The sequence below is a fragment of the Notolabrus celidotus genome, chromosome 15, assembly GCF_009762535.1.
Source record: "Notolabrus celidotus isolate fNotCel1 chromosome 15, fNotCel1.pri, whole genome shotgun sequence".
Classification (NCBI taxonomy): Eukaryota; Metazoa; Chordata; class Actinopteri; order Labriformes; family Labridae; genus Notolabrus; species Notolabrus celidotus.
Window position 1 is genome coordinate 32,088,147 of NC_048286.1, and position 25,302 is coordinate 32,113,448.

At 43.2% G+C, this 25,302-nt stretch overlaps 1 protein-coding gene across 3 annotated transcripts in view; it reads left to right on the forward strand.

Moving 5' to 3' along the window:
- chd7 (chromodomain helicase DNA binding protein 7) overlaps window positions 1-25,302 on the forward strand; it is a 111,010-nt gene that overhangs the window by 77,888 nt on the left and 7,820 nt on the right. For all 3 annotated transcript variants that reach the window (XM_034703819.1, XM_034703820.1, XM_034703818.1), the window contains 11 exons: window positions 2,167-2,378; window positions 7,956-8,155; window positions 8,713-8,872; window positions 11,928-12,017; window positions 16,373-16,476; window positions 17,913-18,042; window positions 18,977-19,092; window positions 19,957-20,377; window positions 20,506-20,714; window positions 21,748-22,737; window positions 23,009-23,175. In XM_034703819.1, the coding sequence (XP_034559710.1) occupies window positions 2,167-2,378; window positions 7,956-8,155; window positions 8,713-8,872; window positions 11,928-12,017; window positions 16,373-16,476; window positions 17,913-18,042; window positions 18,977-19,092; window positions 19,957-20,377; window positions 20,506-20,714; window positions 21,748-22,737; window positions 23,009-23,175 (2,799 nt within the window). The remainder of the gene's footprint in view (window positions 1-2,166; window positions 2,379-7,955; window positions 8,156-8,712; window positions 8,873-11,927; window positions 12,018-16,372; window positions 16,477-17,912; window positions 18,043-18,976; window positions 19,093-19,956; window positions 20,378-20,505; window positions 20,715-21,747; window positions 22,738-23,008; window positions 23,176-25,302) is intronic.

Consider the following 25,302-nt stretch of genomic DNA (forward strand, 5'->3'; position numbering starts at 1 on the left):
GAGAGACGCCCCCCGCCGAATGTTTATTTTGTCCCTTTTTCTTCCTATGCCGTTTTGGCGGTGCCTTTTCTGTTGCACTGGACTGATTTTAAAGGTGACATATCACACCTTTTTCATCAACATATATTGGTCTAAGAGGTCCCCAAAACATGTCTTTAAAGTTTAAGCTCATAAAAACACTTTGAAATCAGATTTTGGTCTGCCTGAAAAACCCTCTTCTTCAGTCCTCCTCAGAACACTCTGTTTTCTCTCTGACCACGCCCCCTCAGGGAGTGGATGTGCCCTCGGCTCTCCAGCACGTTGATCTAATGTTTACATGTTGGCTGAATATACACGGCTGCTCACAGACCCGCGTTACTTCAACCCTCTGAATCTGATCCAGAATCTGATCCTGACGGAGAGGCGCCTGCAGCAGGACCTTTCTGAACCATTGGTCACAGATTTAGTGTTTCTTGTTGTTTTATTTGTCAGTATGTCGACGTGTGTCTTGGTACACATCTACCAACATGTAGCTATGTGGCTATGCTAACTAGCGCTAGCACTTATCCATGATAAATAAAAATCATCCACTAGATCTTCAAATCTGCAGACGTGGGGAGTAAAACCGACCTTTGTGTTTATTAAGACAGCCTACAACTAGCATGCCTCCCTCCTAAGCTCCTTGTTAGCACACATGTGTGCAGGTTTCATTCTCGGGGGGTTTGTAGACATGCCAGGGAAACATATTTCAGGTAGAGAACCATTAAAAAGTCAATTTTGCATGATATGTCACCTTTAATAAAACACCACAAACAAGTCGTTTTGATGTTGCAGTTAAAAATGAAAACACCATCTGACGGGATCTGGGGCGGCACGGAAATGGGTGGACGAATGTACCGGCCCCTTTTTGACAGAGACATTAGAAAAACTCTGTGTAGTGGAGCCTTCACGATTAAATTACCCGTGACACTTTTAAGCACGGTTAATAGTGAAACCGGTTAATCCTGACAACCCTAGTGTGAACTATTTCCAGTTGAGTGTACGCTGGCGACCGGTACAGCAAAATCACACGGCAATAAACGCACAAACATGACCACACACTGTAAACAAAGTTACCTACAATCACACTGAGCTTATATTCTAAACATACACATCGTCTCCTTTTCATGAGGCCGTCCACGAGGGGACACCAGGGGGCCGGTTTGAGTAATAAGTCAGGACTATCATCAGGAGTTAGGAGCGGGAAAATGAGACAGACTGACAGAGACACTGGAAGATCAGGGGGGGAGAGGAGAGAGAGAGAGAAAGCGTGCTATACAGACAGAGAGAGAGACAGAGAGAGAGAGAGAGATTAAAATTGACAGTTGGGAATCTCCTCTCCTCCTTTAATTACCCGTGTTTCTGTGCTCTTGTGTGTGTGTTTGAGCGAGAGAGAGTAAGCTGCTTAGCTCCACTTAACAGAGCACAGATGCCTGGAGGGTACAGAGATATCACTTAGGCTAGTGCTCTCATTCACACACACACACACACACACACACACATGCACGCACACACACACACTCATCCACATGCTTACACACACTCGGCACTCTTCTTCCGTGTGTGTTCGTACTCTGAGTCTCCGTCCCTTTTTCCCGTTTCTGTTCACTGTTTTAAGATTTGTAAAATTTGCCTTGCTGATTTTCTTCTTCTTGCCGCTCTCTTGCCGATCCTCTCGTGGAGGGCCCTCGTCTCTAACATGTAATCCCCGCTCCAGCAGCATGAACACCAGCTGCTCCCCTGGGAGATCCTATTGTGTCATGTTAAAAGGGAAATGATTGCAGCACTTTGTGATAATTGAAGAACCTAACGACTGTCCTGTTTGTGCATATTAATAGGACTGCTAAGGGGAAATATCAAACTAAATGAACAAAAATGGGATTTATTAGACAACTTAATTGAAGCAGTAACATGTTTGAGCTGGGCTGCAATTTTCTCTTGAGTTTGGAATCAAACAAAGACAAAATATCCCTTTAAATCAAACATCAGGTCTATTAGGAGTCTGGACTGAGTTTGCTGTTTTGTCGATTCATGAAAGACAGACAACTCAAGCCTGTACAAATATTTAGCAAATAAGAGTGAAGCAGAGACGTGTTCATACTGTCACAGTGAACCTCTCTCATGTATGTCATGTAACTCTTTCTGCAGAACACGCTCGTGATCGACACGCCGAGGGTGAGGAAGCAGACGCGGCACTACAGCAGCGTCAAAGAGGACGAGATGCTGGAGTTCTCCGAGCTGGAGAGCGACGAGGACGAGCCGAGCAAACCTTTATCCAAAACACGGAGACCCCAAGACAAAGCCCAGGGCTACCCTCGATCTGAGTGCTTCAGGGTGGAGAAGAACCTGCTGGTTTACGGGTCAGTTCAATATTCAGGATCTGTTAGATCTGGATAGGTCTGGGGAAGGCATGTCCAAATGCCCCCCCCCCCCCCAGCTTCTATCTTAAAATGTGTTCCAGCTTCTTTCTTTCACAATTGTTATTGATTTTGTAATTACAGTGCATAGAAGCATTGACAGCTTAAAAAAAGGAGATACAAAGAGTGTGTGCATTAATGGCAGTACTTAAATATAACAACTTTACTGGCCTTTTCATGACCATAACCCCAAGCCCCTCCCACCCAAACCTCACATTACTTGCATAAGAAAAAAACAACAACAACAATCCTTAGCTAAATAATAATAATAACAATAATAATAATTGTATTTGTAGAGCACCTTTCAAAACCAGGTTACAAAGTGCTTCACATGAGCAGCAAAATAAAACAGGCAGATCATAAAATCACACAAGTCAAGATAAAGAAATAAACATATTCTAAAAGACATAAAATTCACCTAAAAGAATAATAATGCATTTTATTTATAGGCGCCTTTCTTGGCACTCAAGGTCACCTTACAACATTAAAAACAAACAGAGTTTAAATAACAAACAGTAAATAAAACACAATTAAAAAAAGTTTGAAGTGAATGGACAGAGGAGTTGTGGTCAGATGGAGTAAGCCAGTTTAAACAGATGGGTTTTGAGTTTGGATTTAAAATGTGGGAGTGAGTCAGTGTTGCGGAGGTCAGGTGGGAGAGAGTTCCAGAGCTGGGGAGCAGAGCGGCTGAAGGCTCTGCTCCCCATGGTGACAAGGCGAGCAGGGGGGACAGTGAGGTGGATGGATGAGGAAGATCTGAGGGTGCGGACGGGTGTGGCAGTATGGAGGAGGTCAGAGAGATATGGAGGGGCGAGGTTGTGTTTGGATTTGAAGGTGAGGAGAAGTATTTTGTAGTTGATCCGGTGTGTGATGGGGAGCCAGTGGAGCTGTTGTAGGATGGGTGTGATGTGGTGGAAGGAGGCGGTGCGTAAAAGAACTCTAAAGGAATAAAATAAAAACGGTTAAAATAAAATAAAATAAACTCAAATTAAATTCAGATAAAATCCGGGAAGGCTCTGTGATGAAAGTATGTTTTAAGAAGGGATTTAAAAGATCTCACTGACTCAGCAGACCTGATCTCCTCGTGCAGATGGTTCCAGAGTGTCAGACCCCCTCACTGCAAACGCTCTGTCCCCTTTTGTTTTCATTTTAGTGTTTGGAATGAACAGTAAACCTCTGCCCGAGGATCTCAATGTACCGGGCATTTAAAGGTCTGCTATATAGCTCAGAGCAAGACCATGCAGGGCTTGTACAAAAGATACCAGTTATAAACAAATAATAAATAGAGATACAATGGACAATTAAAAACACAAACCAAAATAAATAAATGAGTAAATAAATAAAGGTTAAATAAACACTAAGACATTAAAGATAGATAGAAGGAAGAGGGGGGAGAGAAGGATAAAAAAGGAGGGACACAGAACAGAAAGACGTGTTTTATATAAAGTCTCAAACATGTGGCCCGTGTGCCAAAACCGGCCCACCAGAGGTTCCAATCCGGCCTGTGGACGACTTCCCAAAGTGAAAAAAAGACAGAGAAGACATTAACTGCAATTTTTCAATAAAAGTAACTACTATATAGGGGGCGCTGGTGGCCTAGCGGTCTAATCACCCAACGTGCAGAGGCTACAGTCCTCGTCGCAGAGGTCGCCGGTTCGATTCCCCGGCTGGTCGACCATTTCCTGCATGTCTTCCCCCTCTCTGTACTCCCCACATTTCCTGTCTCTCTTCAGCTGTTCTATAAAAATAAAGGCAAAAAGGCCAAAAAATTAAACTTTTTAAATAAAAGTAACTACTATTTTAAATTTGTCCTCTGGGGGTCGGTTACAGTCACAGTGCTGATGGAGCGCTCCTGAACGGCGCTCTGGGGGAGTATTTGCAGTTTGCATAATCCGGTTTAATTAAAACTTTTTAGAGCTCCTCAAGATCCAATCAACACTAAAGTTCATGTATATGTGAAGTTGTAACAGCAGGAGCGGTGGATCCTAGGGCTGTACGATAAATCAATTTAATTGATTTTAATTTAAGTTTTTGGTTTCAGGCAATTTAAAAAAAAGAAAATCTAGATTTTCTCTGTAACCTCCTCCACTGCAAGATATATTTGCACTACATCTATCCCAATGGGGAATTAATCTTTTTTCAGCAGTAGCATAAAGAATTTAGTTTTCAAGGAGGTTTATTCTAGAAAAACACATTTTTTTTCCAGAGGAGGTACTTTTATTTTTACTTTTTTGAAGTAGTTTACTACTGATTGATTGATTACTACTTTCATTAGATGGAAAATTCAGTCTCTTTAAGTTGTACTGTAGCTTTGTTTCAAGCTAGACATCTAGCTGAAAGTTATACTGCTTTTATTCCAAGGCCATATCGCCCAGCCCTAGTGGATCCACCTTTTTTCAAAAGGAGCCACATATCGTGCGTATGCTTACCATACATGTGTGTACGTCATAGGTGTGCTCCATCACTACTTGCACTAGCACTACACCCCTGCAGACAACACTGTCCAGCAAGCACACTGTTCATGCTGGAGCTGAGGGGTGCAAAATAATCAACTTGACCTTCTTCATTATTATAATCTATCTGTTCTTTTGCTGTTAAAATTACACTCTGTGGCACGTGACTGGGAAACCTGTGTGTTTGGTGTGTTTGCAGCGGGTTTCAGGGTTTAAAGAATATCATATTCTGCCCCACTATGAGACTCATCATGACAAAAAATACAGCAGCTGTTTTTGTAGAAAGATAGTTCATTAAATGTGAACATCTTCAGAATGTGCTTTCACTTTTTTGCACTAAAACAAAGGGAAACATTTAGAGTTGTCCTTCTCTATAGGTTATTATGTTATGATTTTACTGGTCTGGCCTACTTGAGATCAAATTGGTCTGTATGTGGCCCCTGATCTGAAATGAGTTTGACACCCCTGCTCTAGAGTGTATAACATTTCAATTTCGTCAAAAAAATAATTGAAGTTTTATTCAATTTTCGAGCAGCCCCATGAACATGACATCTATAACGACTATCAAAGTGGACACAGCGACTCTAACTTCGACCCCTAGAAGTAGAAAATAAAACCCCTCACAGTCTCGTCTCGTGGCCCGAGGCTGTAGGACACAAACTGTCTGCCTGAGCCCGTCCTGTCTGCTCAGCGCTCTGTTGTCTTTTCTGATCATTCAGCGCGCTCACACTCTTCCCTCATCCACCGCTTCACCCCGTCTGAAGTCAGACCGGGAAAGTGGATCACATGCTGAAGTGAAGACCGGGAAACAGTCTGATGCAGTCTAGTCCAAATGAGTCTGATTCAGTCTGGGTTCCTCGCTGCATGGCGTTTAGAGGAGGGGGGGAGTTAGGGTGTGATTCATGGACATACACACACACACAGACTCAAAGGGAGGACTTGATGGCTCTAGTTAGGTTGACAGTAATGGTTAAGTCAGCAGACTGTGTAATGAGAGCCTGGCAATCATTGTTGAATGGGCGAGGTTAATTAGAGCCACGAGAGTCACAGCCACTGAAAAACCAACTGTCTGATTCCTCTTTAAAGAGTCGCATGTAAAAACATTCACAACAAGGAGACTCAAGAAGAAGAAGAAGAAGACTTTAGGAGAATAAGGAGCTTTAAATTAGAGCTCAAGGCTGTCATATAATCAATACTAAAATCTTTGTAAGTTGTTGTAGAGTTAGAGCAGGGGATCCCAAACTTTTCAGACTGCAACCCCCAAAATATAGTTGACAGACTCACGACCCCCACTGTCCCTCTAAGTGATTTAATGTGGCTTCATTTAGCTGGTCTGCAGACAATGACCCTACCTATATGAGCATGTCTGTGTTTCCTGTGCCGTTATGAATTAACCTGCTGCTTCTGATGCTTTTGATAATTAAATGTTCACTATCCCTAAACTTAAGGCTGGCACACATTACAGGATTCTTCAAACCTTTACACATTTAGAGACCACACACTTGATGATAACAAAAGACAGATCGCACAAGATCTCTCTCTTCTGATCTTATAGTGATAATCTAACCGATTCTTCAGCAGAGTCCAAATCTCAAGTAGTAAAACAAGACTTTGGTGTAAACAAACATGGCGGACGAACAGGAAGAAGCAATGATGATCGTTTTCAGTCATTTTTGGTCCAAATCTTCTCTTTGTCCTTCCTGTTGTGTTAGGTTTTGGACAAAACATTATATTAACATTCATGCTGTTGCTACAAATTAACCAGTTGGTCTTCCATCAGACTTTTGTTTTCACCGGCGCCATGTTTTTGTTTGTCTTCACTTCCTCTTCCGTCAGTCAGCTGAGTCAGCTCGCGTCTCGATTGGCTTTTGCTCCGGTACACGTGACATTACACACTGTGTGTGCTCGGCTCCTCTCTGAGCATCCCACACACACTACAGGATTTCTAGTCCAGAATATTAAACATGTTTATTATTTAAAATCTCTCCTTCTGAGGCCTTCTGAGCGTCTCCGACCAGACAGAATCACTCTTAACACGCCCCACACCGCAGGAAAATCAGACACCATGTCGTTTGCAAACATCAGACAATCAGGCCTTTGCTGGCTTTGACCGTTAGGGAGAGATTGGGACAAAAATCACCCCTATTATCCTGTAGTGTGTGCCCGCCTTTTAGGAGTCATCTGGCAAAAAGAAAGGCAGAAAAAAAATCAATCACATTTTCTATTTTCAAGGTTTTATTTCAAATTAAGATGTACTATTTTTTTAGATCAATTATAAAAAAAAACATTCTGGAAGACATCTCACGACCACCCATTTGTGTCTCGCGACCACCCAGGGGGTCCCAACCCACACTTTGGGAACCCCTGAGTTAGACCATTATACAATTAAAGCTGCTGTTGGTAGTAATGGTGTAATAAAGGTTACTTTTTTTCTGCTGGGTTTGGAGAAAAGGTCATAATACCAATCGCTACTCATCTGTAAGTGAAGTAACTTGAGATTATGGTGAATCCTCTGTTTTCCAATGCCTTTGTATCAAGCGATGTTATTATTCCCCTCGTTCCCGTTATCACAGGCCAATCAGAGCTACTCTCCTACCCTCTGTCCTGATTGGTCGAGTGGCGGCCCCACTACGTCGCCCTGATTGGCTGGGAAACCACTACTTCCTCATAGAACACGCACAACAATCTTTTGTGGGCGGGGTTACGACAGCAGAGAGGGGAGGAGGGGTGTTGACATTCGAAATCTCTCTCAGAACTGATGTTTACATCACGACTACCAACAGCAGCTTTAACATAATGATTCAGTGTAAGCGGTTTTATGGACTTGAAACTTGAAAATGTGTTCGTCGGCTTTCTGTTCTGTTCCAAAGCTAGTGGTCTGCATGTTTTCACTTCCTTGTTATGTACTTATTGATAAAGTCCTAACCCCCAATCCAAGGCAGGAAAACTGTGCTACAAATTAAGAGTGTCTTGATATTCCACTTTTATGGATTCATCAGATTGTTTGATATAATAGATCTCTTAATTTGTCTAATTCTGTATTTTTCCTCTCCTTGCCTGCGTTCAGTTGGGGAAGGTGGGGTGACATCCTCGCTCACGGCCGCTTCAAGCGCCCGCTGAAGGAGAGCGACGTGGAAACGATCTGCCGGGCCCTGCTGGCCTACTGTCTGCTGCATTACCGGGGTGACGAGAACATCAAGAGCTTCATCTGGGACCTGATCACTCCGACTGCAGACGGGACCACCAAGACGTTGACTAACCACTCAGGTAACAAAACATCCAACCGACACTGCAACACTGAATCTGTGGGGAAGTTAGAATAATCACACGGAAACAGTCTCTTTCTGTCTGTGGTTAGCTTGATTTTGTGGGTCAAACAGTGGAGTGTTTCCTCATCTGTGAAAGACACCTTTTGTACTTGTTTGTACAGCTGAGGGTTCCCTCACATCTTAATTGTTTTGTAGTGATTCAATATATTCAATACTTTTTTAAAACACAGAATCCTCTTCAGAAACTTATATTTCTCTTTGTATTCAAGAAATTAAGGCAATATATTGAAATGTGAAAAACAAGCACAGATCTTCAGATCATTGATCCCACCTTGGAGTGGTTAATAAACACATTTCATGATGCTCAGCCTGAATCCCAACCCGTGCAAACTACTGAAGAGACAGAAAACATCTTGTACTTTTTGATTACTCTCACCATGTTAGGCAAGAAAGTGAACATGCAAGATATTCAATCTGTGCATGGTGGACAAAAACAACCTGGAAATGTTTGATGCACTTCTCAACTTAACTCACTCCCTTCTTCTTCTTCTGCAGGTCTCTCCACTCCGGTCCCTCGGGGCAGGAAAGGCAAGAAGGGGAAGCCAATGGCCCCGCCTCCACAGAGCCCGAGAGCTGATTGGCTCGCCAGCTGCAACCCTGACCACTTACTGCAAGAGGATAGCTACAAGAGACACCTGAAACATCACTGTAACAAGTAAGGCTGAAACATCCTGACACTAACTCACCTCAAACAACAGAGTGTGATCACCCTGGTCTGTCTTAAGAGGCTGGGATCAGATCATAGAAAAGTGGGACCTTAGACACGGCCCATATACACACACACACACACACACACACACACTCAGCCATACTTGTTTCCTCCGTGGTCACTTCTCTCTCCTCTGTCGTCAGAAAGGTTTATTTCCTCTTCTCCAACATTTAATCCAAGGTTTTTTACTCATTGGAGGGAAGTTTATTTAGCGTGCGTGAGTGGGACCGGCGTGCTTAAGTGCGTGAACGTGTGTGTGTGAGATGCGTGTGTATGGCTGTGGCTGGCTCTTTGGGTGTATGGCTTTGTGTGTGTGTGTGTGTGGCTATATGCCAGCCCAGGTGCTAGGCAGGCAGACCTGTTGGAAGTGGGTGAGAGACACACAAACACAAGTGCACACACACACACACAAGTGCACACACACACACAAGTGCACACACTCACACAAGTGCACACACTCACACAAGTGCACACACACACACACACACACACACACACACACACACACACACACTTGGGGGTGATTATGTGGTGCCATCTGCTAGGCTAGAGCACAGCGTTGTGTGGCTAATCAGGCCTGGCACATTGATGGATGAGCACACACTGTCTGCCAACAACAAACACACACACTCTCTCACACTCTCACACACACAGTAACTTGTGGTGCCATAGAAGCACAAACACATACACTGCAGAATGAGTTGCAAATGACTGTCTTTATCCCCTCCCCCCTCTCTCACAACTGTCTCTCCAAACTTTATGTCCCTACATATTCATCAGAGCTCCGTCCTTTATTCTCTCCTCTTCTACTCCTCTTACTTATTTCCCTCCATCCCCCTCCTCCTCTCCTTCAATCACTTCTTCTCCAAATCTACTCATATGTGCTCAGTTCTGGTTGTGAGGCTGATCTCACGCACGGCAGAGGTTTCAGTGACAGAAGATCAAGTCTCGCGCTCGTTCTTGAAGTGGTTAGTTTTACAACAAAGAAAGATTCTAGACATAGAACATCTATAAAACAGGACTTAGCTTCATGTGTTCCAGGGTTTTGTTCTTTGAAGGGTCCTGAGGTGTGTTTTCATTCAGATTCAATTAATCATGTACCTGAAGTGATGCAGAGAAGTCACCTGTGGAAGTCTTCTAACTTCAGGCCTCAAGCAACGACCCGAACAAACTGTTGAATGTGATTCAGGCTGATGTAAAAACAGAGGATTTGACGCCTCCTCTCTCTCTCAGTGATCATAATAAATCAAGCACTTATCTAAATCATTGATTTCATATCTCAACATAGACCCATGCTAACACATTTACCACTGAAACACACTCAGTGCTCATTTTCAGTTCATTAAGTGTAGTGCGTTCACCGCTCACCTCTGTTCCTCTTTCTTTCCTCTGCTGATCGTATGCTGCTCCTCCGTCCATCTGTCAGACAGACATGCTGAAAGAGAGGCGGTGTAATTAGTTGAGTTTGACGGACTATAAGCCAACGCTTCTGTGAGAAATTACCTCTGAGGCTCGCCGCTTAACCGTCCTGCTCCTTTATTTAGAAAAGATTTAGGTGTGGTGTTTCCGCCTGGACTTGAACCTTAGGGATGGGCATTTCAATCCAAAATACTATTCCATAATCACTCATATCTATTTGATGGTTATTCATAATGGAGCTCCCCTGTGATGCAGATGTAGACAGTAAAAGTAAACTCTCCCCAGGACCTGCCTGTCCCATTAACAGTCTGTCTGTGTGGCAGCAACTGTCTTCTTCTTCTTCTGCTATTTAATCAAGCGGCAATCTCCGGTCTAAAATATGAGTCCAGTGCCGAAGTGCTAAAAACTGCAGTTCATCGAGTGTCCACTTGAGGCTGGCTGCAGAAGTACCAGAAACCACATACACAACAATTCAAAGAAGACTATCTTTACAGCAGAAATAAACATGTTTATGTGTGCATTTTTTTTCTAACATGGCAATTTCAAAGATATTAAGATTATGAGTTTTCCAACACACGAGGCACAGCTGACTTGACTGACAGGTGGGAACACATAGCTGTTGGCGAGGAGGCTTAAACCCCGCCTCTTTACCTTACACTGTCAGGTTGAGTTCAGCATTTAATAATAATTAATAGAATTTCCAAAGCGCTTTTCTAAGTACTCAAAGTTGCTTTACATAAGGTAAAACTAAAAAATAAAACGTATAAATAAAACAAAACAGGGACAGAGGTGGGGCGGGGGGCGGGAGAGGTCATGTGTTGTATGCTTTTTTGAACAGGTAGGTCTTGAGGTGTTTTTTTTAATGAGAGGAGAGAGTCAGAGTTGTGGATATGTGGAGGGAGAGAGTTCCAGAGAGTGGGGGCAGCGATTGCAAAGGCTCTGTCCCCCAATTTCCAATATGGCCGCCGCCGATTGGCTTCAGAAAGAGATGGGTGATGCCACGAATACTTTGCTCATTATTTATAAAGTATATGTATTTGATGCAGTTATCATTCTTCTTCTTCTGTTTAATTAATGCGGTTAAGACGCTCTGTAGCCACCGTCTGGCGGGAACACGGTATTACAAGCAGGCACCGGTTTAAAAGGTTGAAATTAATACATTAAAAATCTGATAATCACATTAACTCTTGTTTTTGATAAGTGAACTAACATTCAAAAGGCATCCCTATTAAGAGTTTTAATATAACGGGTAAGATTTAACATTGGTTAGATTCTGATTTGAACAAATGAACCCGACAGTAGACTCTTCTTTTGAGCTGAAACCATCAACAGAATATAAACCCTCTGTCTCTCCCTCTTGTGTCGTTGAGTCTGGGGCTGCAGGTTAAAGACGTCACACTGAGAGCTCAAACACTGATCCCGGCATCAGACGCTCTCTGACATTTAAGAGTGTTTATCTGTTATCCTAACGAGTGCCTCTCAATAATTCATGCTGAAAACTATCATCCGTTGCAATAATCTGGCTTTAAAAAGAGACTTCTAATGGAGAACTGTTGTGGCTGACTGTACTTTGTATTTTCAGGGTGCTGCTGAGGGTGAGGATGCTGTATTACCTGCGCCAGGAAGTGATCGGTGACCAGGCTGAGCGCATCCTGGAAGGAGCAGACTCCAGGTCAGTGAAGGTTTTATTTGAAGTGTCTAGAAGATGTTTGCCTGTTCACAGTCCAGTCCAGATTTCATTGTCCTGCTCTCTGACTTTAACTCCAAGCCCCTCAGAAACTCAACATCCATGCATGTGCAGTGGAGTTTTATGATACATGTGCGTGAACAGGATCTTGTGGACATGCAGGGATGTTTCTATGAATCCATCATGAGTTGCTTGCATGTATTCATGTCTGTTGTAGTGACCTCTTAGTAGAGGTGGGCGATATTGGAAAAATATGTTATCAGTCTATCGATAATTATCACAATAAATATCAAATCATCATTTAAATTTAAAGACTTATTTTTGCTCCTGAGTCAAAGTTGAGGATGTTTTTTTAGCTTGTGTCTGGATTTAGTTTTCTGATAAACCTCTTGAATCCATCATTTCTGACGGTGCTGACAGGAAGCAGGTCTTTAATGTAAGAAGAGATTTTTGTGAAGTTTTAGATTATAAATTCTTATTTATTTCCAGATCATTTCCATAATTTGATCTAAATTTAAAACAAACATATATCAAATTGTGTACTGTGTATCAATTTATTGAGTACTGTTTTGAGTTGCGCACTCCTCTTTAAGGTTACTAAGGGTCACAGGCAGAGTGATATTGTTTCCAACAGTGCACATTAGCGCCCCCTCTCTATCCAATGGTTGGGGGGGTGTAATTACAGGTTTAAATATGTCAAATTTTATCGAACATTTGTCATATTTACATTGAGAAAAATTGTATCATGATAATTATCGCCTAGCCCTACCTCTTAGACCAGGTTCCTTCTGTTCTTATATCATTCTCACAAAAGGTCTTTATCACGTGAAAATGAGGTGACATCCAGTTTTCAGATCATATTTTGAACACCTGAATATGATTGATAATGATCATTAGGGATGCATCGATCCCACTTTTTAGGTCCTGATACCGATATCGATACCTGGGCTTTGGTATCTGCTGATACCGATACTAGCTGATCCGTTGAAACGTTACAGCTGCACATGTTGTAAGTTTCTGGTGGAGTTGTTAGCAAAAGAAGCGTGACATGCACCTAAACTGCAGAGCCTCTGTAGTTATCCTCCATCATGCTTCACCAGGCAAAAATGCACAGACCGGCCGGTGCTGATGACGTAGGAGACGCACATGGCTGTTGTAAACACAGAAACGCATAGAACTGAGATGAACAGATCAGCCATATGGATCGGCACTATATATCGGCCCTTTGCACGGATATCCGATCTAGCTTTTTGAGTCCAATCTAACCGATATCAGGATTGGATCGGTGCATCCCTAATGATCATACCGTCCAGTACCAACATCAAACACCACAAGAACCAAACATGTGATTGGGTTCAGTTCCCCAGATTTCAAATCGTTGAAAACTTAGCAGCATCTCTGCAAATTTATCTGCATGATTGATAAACAAATCCACGATATGAACCATCTGTATCCTCTCTGTGCTGCGTTGTTGTAATGATGAACCGCTCACAGATCGTATCAATCAAACCCGTGTAGAGATGGTGTGTTAAAGTCATGAGCTGTAGTGGGCCGAACACGTAAACACAGAACGGGTCACGTGTCTCAAACAGAAGATACTCGATCATCTCTTCTATAAATCATCTGATCCACTTTTCCTTCATCGTCATGTATTCAAATATTAAATCTCTGGATGATTTTCACGGGGCCACAGAGGAATATTAAATCCATCATGTATGGAAAGCGAGTGATCTTTCACCGCTTGTGGATACAGGGAGACTGGGTGATCCTTAAAGCTGCCCAGGACCCAAGAGCTCTGCCAGACTAATGTGGACAAATGTGTCCCCGGCCGCTTCCACATGTGTCCCGAGTGTTCAGCTCTCAATCAAGTCCCACTGAGCTGCTTACACCTCCAGCTTTCTAATTGTGCTCCGATCACAGCGGACTGATAGCGATATCAGGTGTAGAGCGCCTCTTCCACTGTTTGTCATACTGACGAGTACTTCCACTACTTCCTCCATCTTCTCCCCCCACCACTCTCCACGATCCATCTCTCCCTCTTTCTGCAGTGCACTTTAGTCTCTCATCAACTCCCATCCCCCTCTCATCACCCTTTCACCCAGATGTGAATGCATTTATAATGAGGAGCATGTGCACATCATGCTGATCTTTGTCACTCCCTCCCCCCTCTCAATGGCTACTGTGACAGACCCCTGTGTGTATGTGCGGGTGTGTATCAGACCATGCCAGACGTGAGCATACGGGGTGCCATCGTGCCAACATATGCCAGAGGGATTTAGCATGCCAGTCTTGGCGCGCACATGCGCGTGTGTTGCCAAGGCTGGGCATGCTGCTGTTTGCAGAGATAAGGGACTATTTCCCTGGTTTCTTCTCTCCTCCTGTCACCCTCTGTCACCCCTCCATTGTGTATTGTTGTATATTGTACTCTTTCCTTCCAGAACTCGCTGATAACGGCGTTTTCTACCATCATTCTGCTCTTAGAGGAGGTAGATTCAAGAGCAGAGAAGCCTTCCTGCAAAAACAGAGCACATTATTATTATTTGCATGCGACGTACATGCATGAAGAATCTGTCCTCGAGTGCAACTAGCAGGTTTGAGTCCCTGGGATTCAATGTGTACGTTTATATTGCAAAACAAACAACCGGATGTGACGTAGAGCAGTGAAGCGAATGCTCAGCATTAATAATTAAGGATCCAAATGTTTTGTCAATAAAGAGGAAGAAAATGTTAATTCATCTGCACACGACGGACCTCAAGCTTTTAACCACGAGCCTGTTAGAGGTCAAAGAGAGCGGGATCAGGATCAGGATCAGGAGGAATCAGGTCCACAGGAGTTGTGAAGTTGAGGAGCAGGGAGACCCAGCGGGAAATGATGCAGACATGTTAGTGAATGATCGGTGTTAGCTAACCGTATCTAACACTGTGACACATCACAGGTTGTTAGTTTACAATAAAGCAGTGATGATTTATAGAGAAGAGGAGGAGATGTAAGGTAGATCTGTCCTTGTGAAAGTCATCGTCCTGCTTTGTATCTCGCTCAGTAACGGCTCCACATCCAGTCCACACATTAGATTACTTTGCATCCTCCTTTAACTGAATTCAGAGACTCCAGTCTGCAGTTCAGTCCTTATTTTTTATTTTTAAACATATCTTTATTGTTCATTTTCTTCTTTAAAAGCATACAGGACAGAAAAACAAACCACAACACATCAGCAGCTGTGAAAAAAACAACCCAGCAATAATGATAATAAGGATAATGTTGATAAATCAAAGCTTCCCTTTAAGTGACGGGCTACAGTGCTGACAGCAGGTCCTTCTATTAAACTGATTAATGGTAGAACTGTAGAGGAATCATCACGATTATGAGCTAAGCTTTATTTCACCGTCACTTCAGTCTGGAATCATCGTTCACGCTGCACTTCATGCAGCTCTCTGTGTGCGTCAGCTTAGAGGTGGGCGATATTGAAATATCAGTCGATATCGATTTGATCATGATATGAATTCATTATTTAATTTTAATTTAAAGGTACATTCATGCCTAGGGCAAATCTGTTTTATTTTTTTTCCAAATTCCTTTTTTTCAATTTTAATTTTTTAGAATTCTGTTTTTTTACCCTTTACACTTATTTTACCTCCATATAGTGTGTGCTTTATGTGTCAGTGAATAAAATGTCTGTTAATAAAATGCAAAAATCATTAAATTAATTGATGCAACACTTTATTGCACAGTTTTGCCCAAAGTCAAAACATAATGTTGTAACATAACAATGCACCAATGAGTGCTTTAAGTACAAAGTGCTTGTAACACTTATTGTGTTTCTCTGTTTTTCACATGGCTTTTGGAAGACAAGTGGTCATCACATGTCATTTTAAGTTTCCAGTCAGCAGTATGTTGGCAGAACTTGCAAAAAAGCATGTCACCTGACTCATTAGAAGCCATTTGGGAACTGTTCAGCTCTGTATTTTGGAGGAAGGGATGAGTTTTGTAGTTTTTTTGCAGACTTAGCCAGTGTTTCTGGTGGCCGCTTTGACATGTTGTTTATTTTCAGAGGGGGCGGGTGAGTGTTTGTGAGGAGATGCACGGGTGGTGCCACGAATGAGCGGTCCCCGGAAGCATTTCCCCAGACAAACGTTCCTCATCCTCATTATGACAGCATCTCAGTCACATTGCGATTCCGTTAATGCAGAAATCATAGGGCCCTATATGCCCCTGAGTGAAAGTTGAAGACTGTTTGTTAGTCTGTATATGGATTTAGTTCTCTATTAAACTTCTTGAATCCCTACTTTTTGACTGTGCTAACAGGAAGTGTCCTTCATCGGTGTCTTCACTCTCTTCACAGTGAGCTGGATATCTGGATCCCTCAGCCGTTCCATGCAGAGGTCCCGGCTGACTGGTGGGACAGCGAGGCCGACAAATCCCTGCTCCTGGGCGTCTTCAAACACGGTGAGAAACCCTGAATCAATGCCTGTACAAACAGGTCACCATCCATGGCAGCATTAATGTAATGAATACAAACATTAAGACTCACAGAGCGATAACATGTCAGTCTTAAGTTATAGTATCACACACTGTGAGGGGGGAACATACACACACACCTCACATCAGGAGTGTGACTGATGTGACTCCACCTCTGGCTGTTCAAGGTGCAACCAAAGCTAGCTTCACAATCAAGTAAAGAGATCCTAGTCTCCGAGCCGGTCTTATGTGGGTCATCATCTCCGTGAAGGTTGCGTTCTAATCTGAGAGTGACCCACCTCTGACTGCTGACAGGGTGACTGAGTGTGACTCCCCGTGACAGGCTGACGAGGCCCGGTGTCTGCGCAGCCTTTCAAGATGCAGGCCCTCATTTATATTAATTTGGCATAATTGTCATAATTTTTCCATCATTGCCCACCCCCCATGATTCAATTAGGACACACACACACACACTCACACACACATAGACACACTCACACACACACAGAGGAATACAAAGGGGCTCACCCACAGTTAATCATAATCCTCATTCACTAGGGAGGCCCGAGGGGGACGAACACACATATAAACACACAGTGAGCTTTGTATGCAGACACACACACACACACACACACACAGTACAGTGTGAGGAGAGAGGGAAGAAGGAGGGAGAGAAGGAAGAGGAAGGTTGGAGAAGTGCTGCTAGTCTGCCGCCTTCTTCTTCTTATCTTCTCTCCCCTCTCCTTTTTTTTTTTTTACTCCCTTCATTCCACCTGCTCCTGTGTTTATCTCTTCCCTTCCATCCCCTCCCCCCTTTCCTTCCTGATGTGTCTCCGTAGGATCTGCACATTTTAATTTGTTCTGCCTGAATGACCCTAACGGACAAACACACACACACACACACACACACACAGCCACACTCACACACACACAGCCACACTCACACACACACACACTCGCTGTATCTCACACCCACAAGCTCACTTTTAAAGATGCTGCGATGCAAAAACTTTTTCTTTCCTTTTTTTTCATAAAGGCTCTTTCGGATTAGCACACACAAAGACAAGTTTGAACACACACACACACATGCAGACACACACACACACACACACACACACACACACACACACACACACACACACACACACACAGGCTGTCTGTCTTGTCAGCAGCTGGTTCCTGGGGTCTGCCCTTCTGCTGCTGTTTTTATCTACTCCTTCATTAACTATTGGATGCATGTGTTTTCAGAGTGTGTGTTGGATATTGTAGCATCGTGTCTGTCAAAGTGTGAGCCAGAAAGAAGAACTTTGTGTGTATATGTGTGTGTGATGTATATTGCTTAGTCTCTGATTGAGTCCAGCGTATCGTCCTCCACACCTCTAAACACGTATCTTTGTCCTCTTCTTCTTCTTCCTCTTCTTCAGGCTATGAAAAGTACAACTCGATGAGAGCTGACCCTGCCCTGTGTTTCTTGGAGAGGGTGGGCATGCCGGATGCCAAGGCGATCGCTGCTGAGCAGAGGGGCTCCGACATGATGGCAGATGGTGTTGAGGGGTATGAGAGCAAGCTCCTCTATTCCTCTTTTTTCTCTGTTGGTCGTTTTCAGCTTTGTCCGTGTAAATACAAATTGTAGAATTGTAAATTGTCAGTCTTTTAAACTCCGTTTTCCCCCGTCAAAACCTCGAGTAGTGGTCAGATTGTCAGATCGTAGGCGGGCCGATGTCGGACAACATTTGCTGATCTAAAAATCTTTGTTTCTGCCATTTGAGTGTATTTTATGCCCGTTCTTCACCTCCAAGAGATTAATTTAGGAAATGATGAACAGAAAATTCACCAGCTTTAAATCAGGCCTTACTTTATTTCTGTATGTTTTAGTTTTGCCTTCAGAATCAGAATCAGAAATATTTTATTTATCCCGGTGAGGGAAATTTGGTCATAACAGAGCTCTTGTATTTATTCTCAGAATATAGGAAAGTCAAAATATTAATAGAAGGAATATAACAACATATAAATGTGAATGCAATAAAATAATATTAAATAAAATACAATAAAATAAACTAAATACCAAATTAAATTAAATTAAAATTAAATAGAATAGAATAGAAAAAATATCAAATAAAATACAATAAAATAAATAGAAAATGAAATAGAATAGAATAATATCAAATGTAAGATAAATATTAAATGAAAAAATATAGAATAAAATACAATAAAATAAATATCAATTAGATACAATAAAAATAAAATAAAATAAATATCAAATAAAATAGAATCAAATAATATCAAATACATTAGATATCAAATAAAATAATAAAGTGTATACAGAAGTTCAGAATAGTCAGAATTAGCTACTTTCAAAGCTGTGAATGAAGGTATTCAGCCTCTTTATATTCCATCATTTCATCTGAAGAAAATTGATCTATGGTTTCTAAACATTTCACAAATCCATGACACCAAATCTTGATTTCCTTCCCTCCCCTCTCTCCAGTGAGGAAGAGGATCCAGAGTATAAGCCTCTACGGATGCCTTTCAAAGACGATATGGACGACTTGACTAACTCTCCTGTGGACATCAAGGATGAGACTGGGGACTGTGAATCTGAAGGTACACTTTGAATTTATCCAGTGATGCTGAGAGAGATTAAAAGGGCAAACAACTTCTCTGATATCATAGTTTGCTCTGAGTTTGTAAGATATGATGATCTGCAGACTTGTTCATGTTTGTGGTCGGTCATATGTTGCTTACTCCGCCTCACTCATGTGAAGTGTTGCAGCTGAAGTTATGACAGCATGTCTCTGCCTGTTCCTACTTTCTTGCCCTTCTTCATAAAGTGGTCGGCACAGACAGACTCTGATCCTTCGTGCAGGGACAGAATAAAGACATTTGTGTTTGTGCATCCAACAAGAGAGCAGTTAGCATGTCTGGCTCTAACCTTGGACATCTTGAATCTGTATCAAGAAGCAAAATTACAACTTGGAAGGAACTAGAATGCTCAAGGGTTAGGAGTGGGGATGGTAAGGCATGCATGCTCATGCAAATGACTCCTGTTGTGACGTCACCACAGGAGCAAATTCAGATTGCTTCTGAGAAGCAGCAGGGGGGCCACAGAAACAACGAGGAGGCTCTTTTACTTCCACAGTCTCAGGGTTGCCAGACTTCATTATAAGGGACCTTTTAAAACCTTTAAAATGAGGCTCAGTTAGCTTTAAAGTAAACATGGTGAAATATGTAGAGCACTAAACTCAGTTAAAGTAACGTTACTTGCAGCCAAATTCCACCAAATCCGTATCCGGTCTGTCTCCGATTCACAGCACTAGATCTGATAGGTTTCTCTTCTAGTCAATGTGTTAACTTCTACTGGATCCACTCCATTGTGTTCTGGCTGCGTCTCGTATCATAGTGCTTAACTGGTGACTAAATATCTTTGTCCTCATGTCTCCTGCTCTCTCTCTCTTTTCTTCCCTGAAGCAAAACCAGGTGAGAACGGTCCGAACGTGCGCCCTTCAGGTGGAGCTTCGGGCTCCAGTGAGCAGCTCTACTGGCCAGCAGCCTCGGCGCTCACGGCCCGTCTGCGTCGCCTCATCACGGCCTACCAACGCTCCAACCGCAGAGAGCAGCTCCGCCAGGAGGCTCTGAGCCGGCCCGACGGTCGCAGAAAGAGACGCAGGGAGTTCCTGCCTTCCATTGCCATGGTTACCGAGACAGGTGGAGGGGCAGCTTATATCCACGACGGGGCAGGCGTGTACATGGCAGACGGAAGCCCATATATGGCTAAAGGAGGTGCTTACTTTGCCAAAGGTGGACAGTTCATGGCGGAGGCGTCCCCGGTGGTGACTGCCAGCTCGCTCATGGCTGATGGAGCCATGTACTTCAAGGAGAGGAGACAAAGGTAGAGTCACATTCAGAAGAATGTGTGGTTAAAATTTAGAAACACAAATTACCCAGAATTCATCATCATGACTGGAATTATTCAGAGATCATTGAACCTGTTTTCATGTGATGTTCTCCCTCCATCAGGTGGACTCGTCGAGAGGAGGCGGACTTCTACCGCGTGGTTTCCACCTTCGGAGTGGTCTTTGACACCGTGCATCAGAAGTTTGATTGGGCCCAGTTCAGGGCTTTTGCTCGACTGGACAAGAAAACAGACGAGAGCTTGGAGAAGTATTACTACTCCTTCATCGCCATGTGCAAACGGGTCTGCAGGATGCAGATCAAGCCCGATACAGGTTTGTGGAAACTGCTTTGAGATGATTGATAGGTTTTAAAACATTGTGCCGCTACTTAAAGGTGACACATTATGCCCTTTTTCATCAAAATATATTGGTCTAAGAGGTCCCCAAAACATGTCTTTAAAGTTTATTGCTCAAAAAACACTTTGAAATCAGATTTTGGTCTGCCTGTAAACCCCTCTTTTTCAGCCCTGCTCAGAACAGGCTGTTTTCTGTGTCTGTGCCTTTAAATGAGAATGAGCTCTCTGACCACGCCCCCTCAGGAAGTGGATGTGCCCTCGGCTCTCCAGCACATTGATCTAATGTTAACATGTTGGCTGCTCACAGACCCACGTTACTTCAACCCTCTGAATCTGATCCAGAATCTGATCCTGACGGAGAGGCGCCTGCAGCAGGACCTTTTCTGAAGGATTGGTCACAGATTTAGTGTTTCTTGTTTTATTTGTCAGTATGTCGACGTGTGTCTTGGTACACAGCGACGAACATGTAGCTATGTGGCTATGCTAACTAGCGCTAGCTCTTATCCATGATAAATAAAAATCATCCACTAGATCTTCAAATCTGCAGACGTGGGGAGTAAAACCGACCTTTGTGTTTATTAAGACAGCCTACAACTAGCATGCCTCCCTCCTAAGCTCCTTGTTAGCACACATGTGTGCAGGGAATGAAAAACGGAGGAGGGGTTGAGTTGTATTTTATACAGTCTATGGGCTGAACAAGCTCCGAGCTCTGACTTCCTGTTACAGACCGGATATTGTTGTGACGTATGAAAAACACTGAAGTCTCAAACGGCTCGTTTCAGCACACATTTACAGAAAGGTGGAGAAATCAGAACAGGGGCAGAATGGATTCTTTTCATTCTCGGGGGGTTTGTAGACAGGGACACATATTTCAGGTGGAGAACCATTAAAAAGTCTATTTTGCATGATATGTCACCTTTAAAAACTACGACTGGTACAAAGTGAATGATGAATAGATTGATGTGTCACTGAGTAGTTTGTTCCTGACCACCTGTCTCTCACACCCTCAGAACTCCCAGACCCGACCCTGATCATCGATCCCATCACAGAGGAGCGCGCCTCACGGACCTTGTACCGCATCGAGCTCCTCCGCCGCATCAGAGAGCAAGTCCTCCCACACCCTCAGCTCTCAGAGCGCCTCAAACTCTGCCAGCCCTCCCCAGACCTCCCAGAGTGGTGGGAGTCTGGCCGCCACGACCGGGACCTCCTCCTGGGGGCGTCCAAACACGGCGTGAGCCGGACAGATTATCACATCCTAAATGACCCTGCCCTGGCTTTTCTTGAAGCCCACCATCGCTTCACCAGCCAAAGAGGATCCGCTAAGACCGGAGCAGCGGAAAGCAACTCTGCCCCCCTTCTCACCCCTGGAGATCTGGCGAGTGCTGCAGCTGCTGCTCAACTGGCTCTCAACGGAGGGAAAGAGGAGGATGGAGTAGAAGAGAAGGAGGTGAAGATGGAGGAAGGGATATCGGAGAAGGAGGTGAAAACCGAAACTGAAGGAGGAGACATTCCATGTACAGAGACTGAAACTCCTGATCTCAAGAAAGAAAATGAAGGAGAGCTCCAGGAAAAGAAAGAGGAAATCACTACTTCCCCTAAGAAGGAGTTAAAGAAAGAAGAAGGAGAAGAAGAAGAGGAGGAGGCCAAGCCCAAGCCAGATGTTGAAGAAAAAGAGCAGGATGAGGAGAAGAGTGAGGAAACAGAGAATACCTCAAAGCCAGAAGAAGACCAGGACAAGGACTCGACTGAAGAGAAGAAGAGTCCCGAGGAGACTATCACAGAGCAGAAAGAGACCCCCGCTGAGCCCTCGGTACATCCTGACACTTCTCCTGAAGAACAACCAGAGAACAAGACTGAAGAGGAGGTCAGCGGAGAGGAGAAGGAGAACGCTGAGTCTCCCAAATCTCCAAAATCAGCCGACACTGAGAAAAGCCCAGAGGAGGAGGAGGAGGAGAGGATGGATGAGGATGACAAATCAGAGAAATCCTCCCAGGCTGAGGGTAAGAGGAGGTTATATCTCATGATGTATGACTGGAGAGAGGAGGGGTTTTATCTTAAGTGGGTCAGATTTAAGACTTTGGACTCTGGAAGTTATTTTTATTGACGTGTCGACAACTCCAAATCCCAAAGAGTCTGAATGCTGTTTAAAAAACAGACTTTAATGGTTTGCAAACCCTTCATTTTATGATAATAGTGAAGAGACAACAATGAATTAGAAATCCATTTAAATGAAGACCAGCGTCTTGACTGTCTCTCTCTCTCTTCACACAGCGAGCGCCGTGTCAGAGCAGAAGAACTTTGATGAGGACAGCATCGCGTCTCTGAGCACGTCGGCCCAAAATGAAACCAGGGATGGATTCTGCCCCGATGATCTTCAGGACACTTCTGCACTGCAGGCTTTGCAGGAGCGAGCTTACGGCTTCTCATTCTGGCCTAAGGTAAGTCTCAAAACCATGAGCAACACACTCCAGTTAGCATTCACTAACCTACAAACCTTCGCTGGCCTCCAAACTTAGAACAGACTTTTATTTGTTGGAGCAATAAAGGCTTTAGGTGCACCTGAAGAGGCATATATTAAATGATCCCCTGATTATTCCTTTTGAACTATTTCAAGGCTCCTAATGTGAAACTGCTACTTGTGACGGCTGGCTCCAGCTCGTAGCGTCGCTGCATTCACACAGGCTGCATGTTGGCTGTGCGAGTTGCTGCTCTCTTGTCTGTCCCATAACTTTTACTCAATGTAAGGCCAAAAACTGTCCATTAATAAAACCTCTGTGTTGTAAAAGTCATCAGGATTGAGTCTTTATAGTCAGTACACATAGATAAAATCCACATATGAATAATTTTGCACTCAACAGGCTGCCTGTACTTAATCAGGAATGTTTTCTGGGGTCAAACTTTAAGAGAACAATCTTATTTACATTAAAAACAGGTCTTTAATTCATATTTAGGTGCATAGACACAGAGAGGTTAATTAAGGAGACAAAAACAGTATTGAAACTGAAAGATATCTGATCTCATTCCATGAGTTAAATGATGTACTGAAAGCCTACATGAATTAGGACTCCAGAAAATGAAGAGAGCAAGAGGTTAAAAGGGGGCACAGATTTGGCCTAATGGTCCATATAGCAGGCTGGGTTTTATTAAAGGCACAAGAGGAAGTGATAATGCCTATGACAAAACTTCAAATGAAAACTGACTGAAAAACACGGAGAGTCTCTCAACCAAAACAAACACAGGAGAAAAAAAGGCTTTTATTTTGAAAAGCATTCTGGACATGCTAAAGTACTTAATTTGTTGTGCTTGTGACAAATTATAGCAGATCAGATCCAAAACAGCCCTCAACTCATTTTATCTATTTTGGCTTAAATCTGCAACATGCTGCTCATGCCGGACAGTCTAATCTGCAAACACTTACAAATTATTATTGTTATTATTTATAGAGGACTTTTCAAAAAAACAGGTTACAAAGTGCTTCACATGGGCAGCAAAATAAAACAAGCAGGTCATAAAATCACACCAGGCAAGATGCAGAAATAAAACATTTTAAAAGACAGAAAAAATCTTCCTATCACTGAACTATGACAAATCCGACCTCATAATCATCGGCCCCAAGTCCCTCACAAATCCCATTCCAAATTTCACTCTCACTTTAGATAACTCTACTCTATCTCCTGCACCTCACATCCGTAACCTTGGAATCATTTTTGACAGCAACCTTTCTTTTCAACACCACGTCACCCAGCTCACTAAAACGGCCTTCTTCCACCTCAGAAACATCGCCCGCCTCCGTCCATTCCTCTCTTTCTCTGCTGCAGAAACCCTTATCCACGCATTCATCACATCCCGTTTAGATTACTGTATTAGCATCCTGTACGGCACATCATCCAAAGTCCTCCATAAACTGCAATACATTCAAAACTCTGCTGCACGCCTCCTCACCTGCACCCGCTCCCGTGACCACATCACCCCCGTCCTCCAACATCTTCATTGGCTCCCCGTCCCCTACCTACCGCATACAGTTTAAAATCCTCCTCCTCACCCACAAAGCCCTCCACCACCAGGCCCTTTCCTACCTCACTGACCTCCTCCACCATCACACTCCTTCCCGTCACCTGCGCTCCTCACATGCCAACCTCCTGTCCCCACCTCACAGAACCAAGCACCGAACCTGGGGGGACAGAGCCTTCTCAGTAGCCGCCCCCACCCTCTCGAACTCACTCCCCTCCCATATCCAAAACTGCTCTGACCCTTCAGCTTTCAAATCTCTTTTAAAAACTCACCTTTTTAAGTCAGCTTTTCATTTGTGATTGTACTGTTGTGTTGTTTGATCTGTTATTTGTTATTTGTTATTTTATTTTGCTTGTATTGATTTTAACAATTGTACAGTGTCTTTGAGTTTTTCAAAAGCGCTATATAAATAAAATTTATTATTATTATTTAAAAGTACTCTAAAGGAATATTGTTCTTTTAGAATATATTTTTAAATCTCAAGTAAAATGAAGTTCAGGTAAAATCAGGAAAGACTCTGTGATGAAAGTGTGTTTAAGAAGAGATTTATAAGA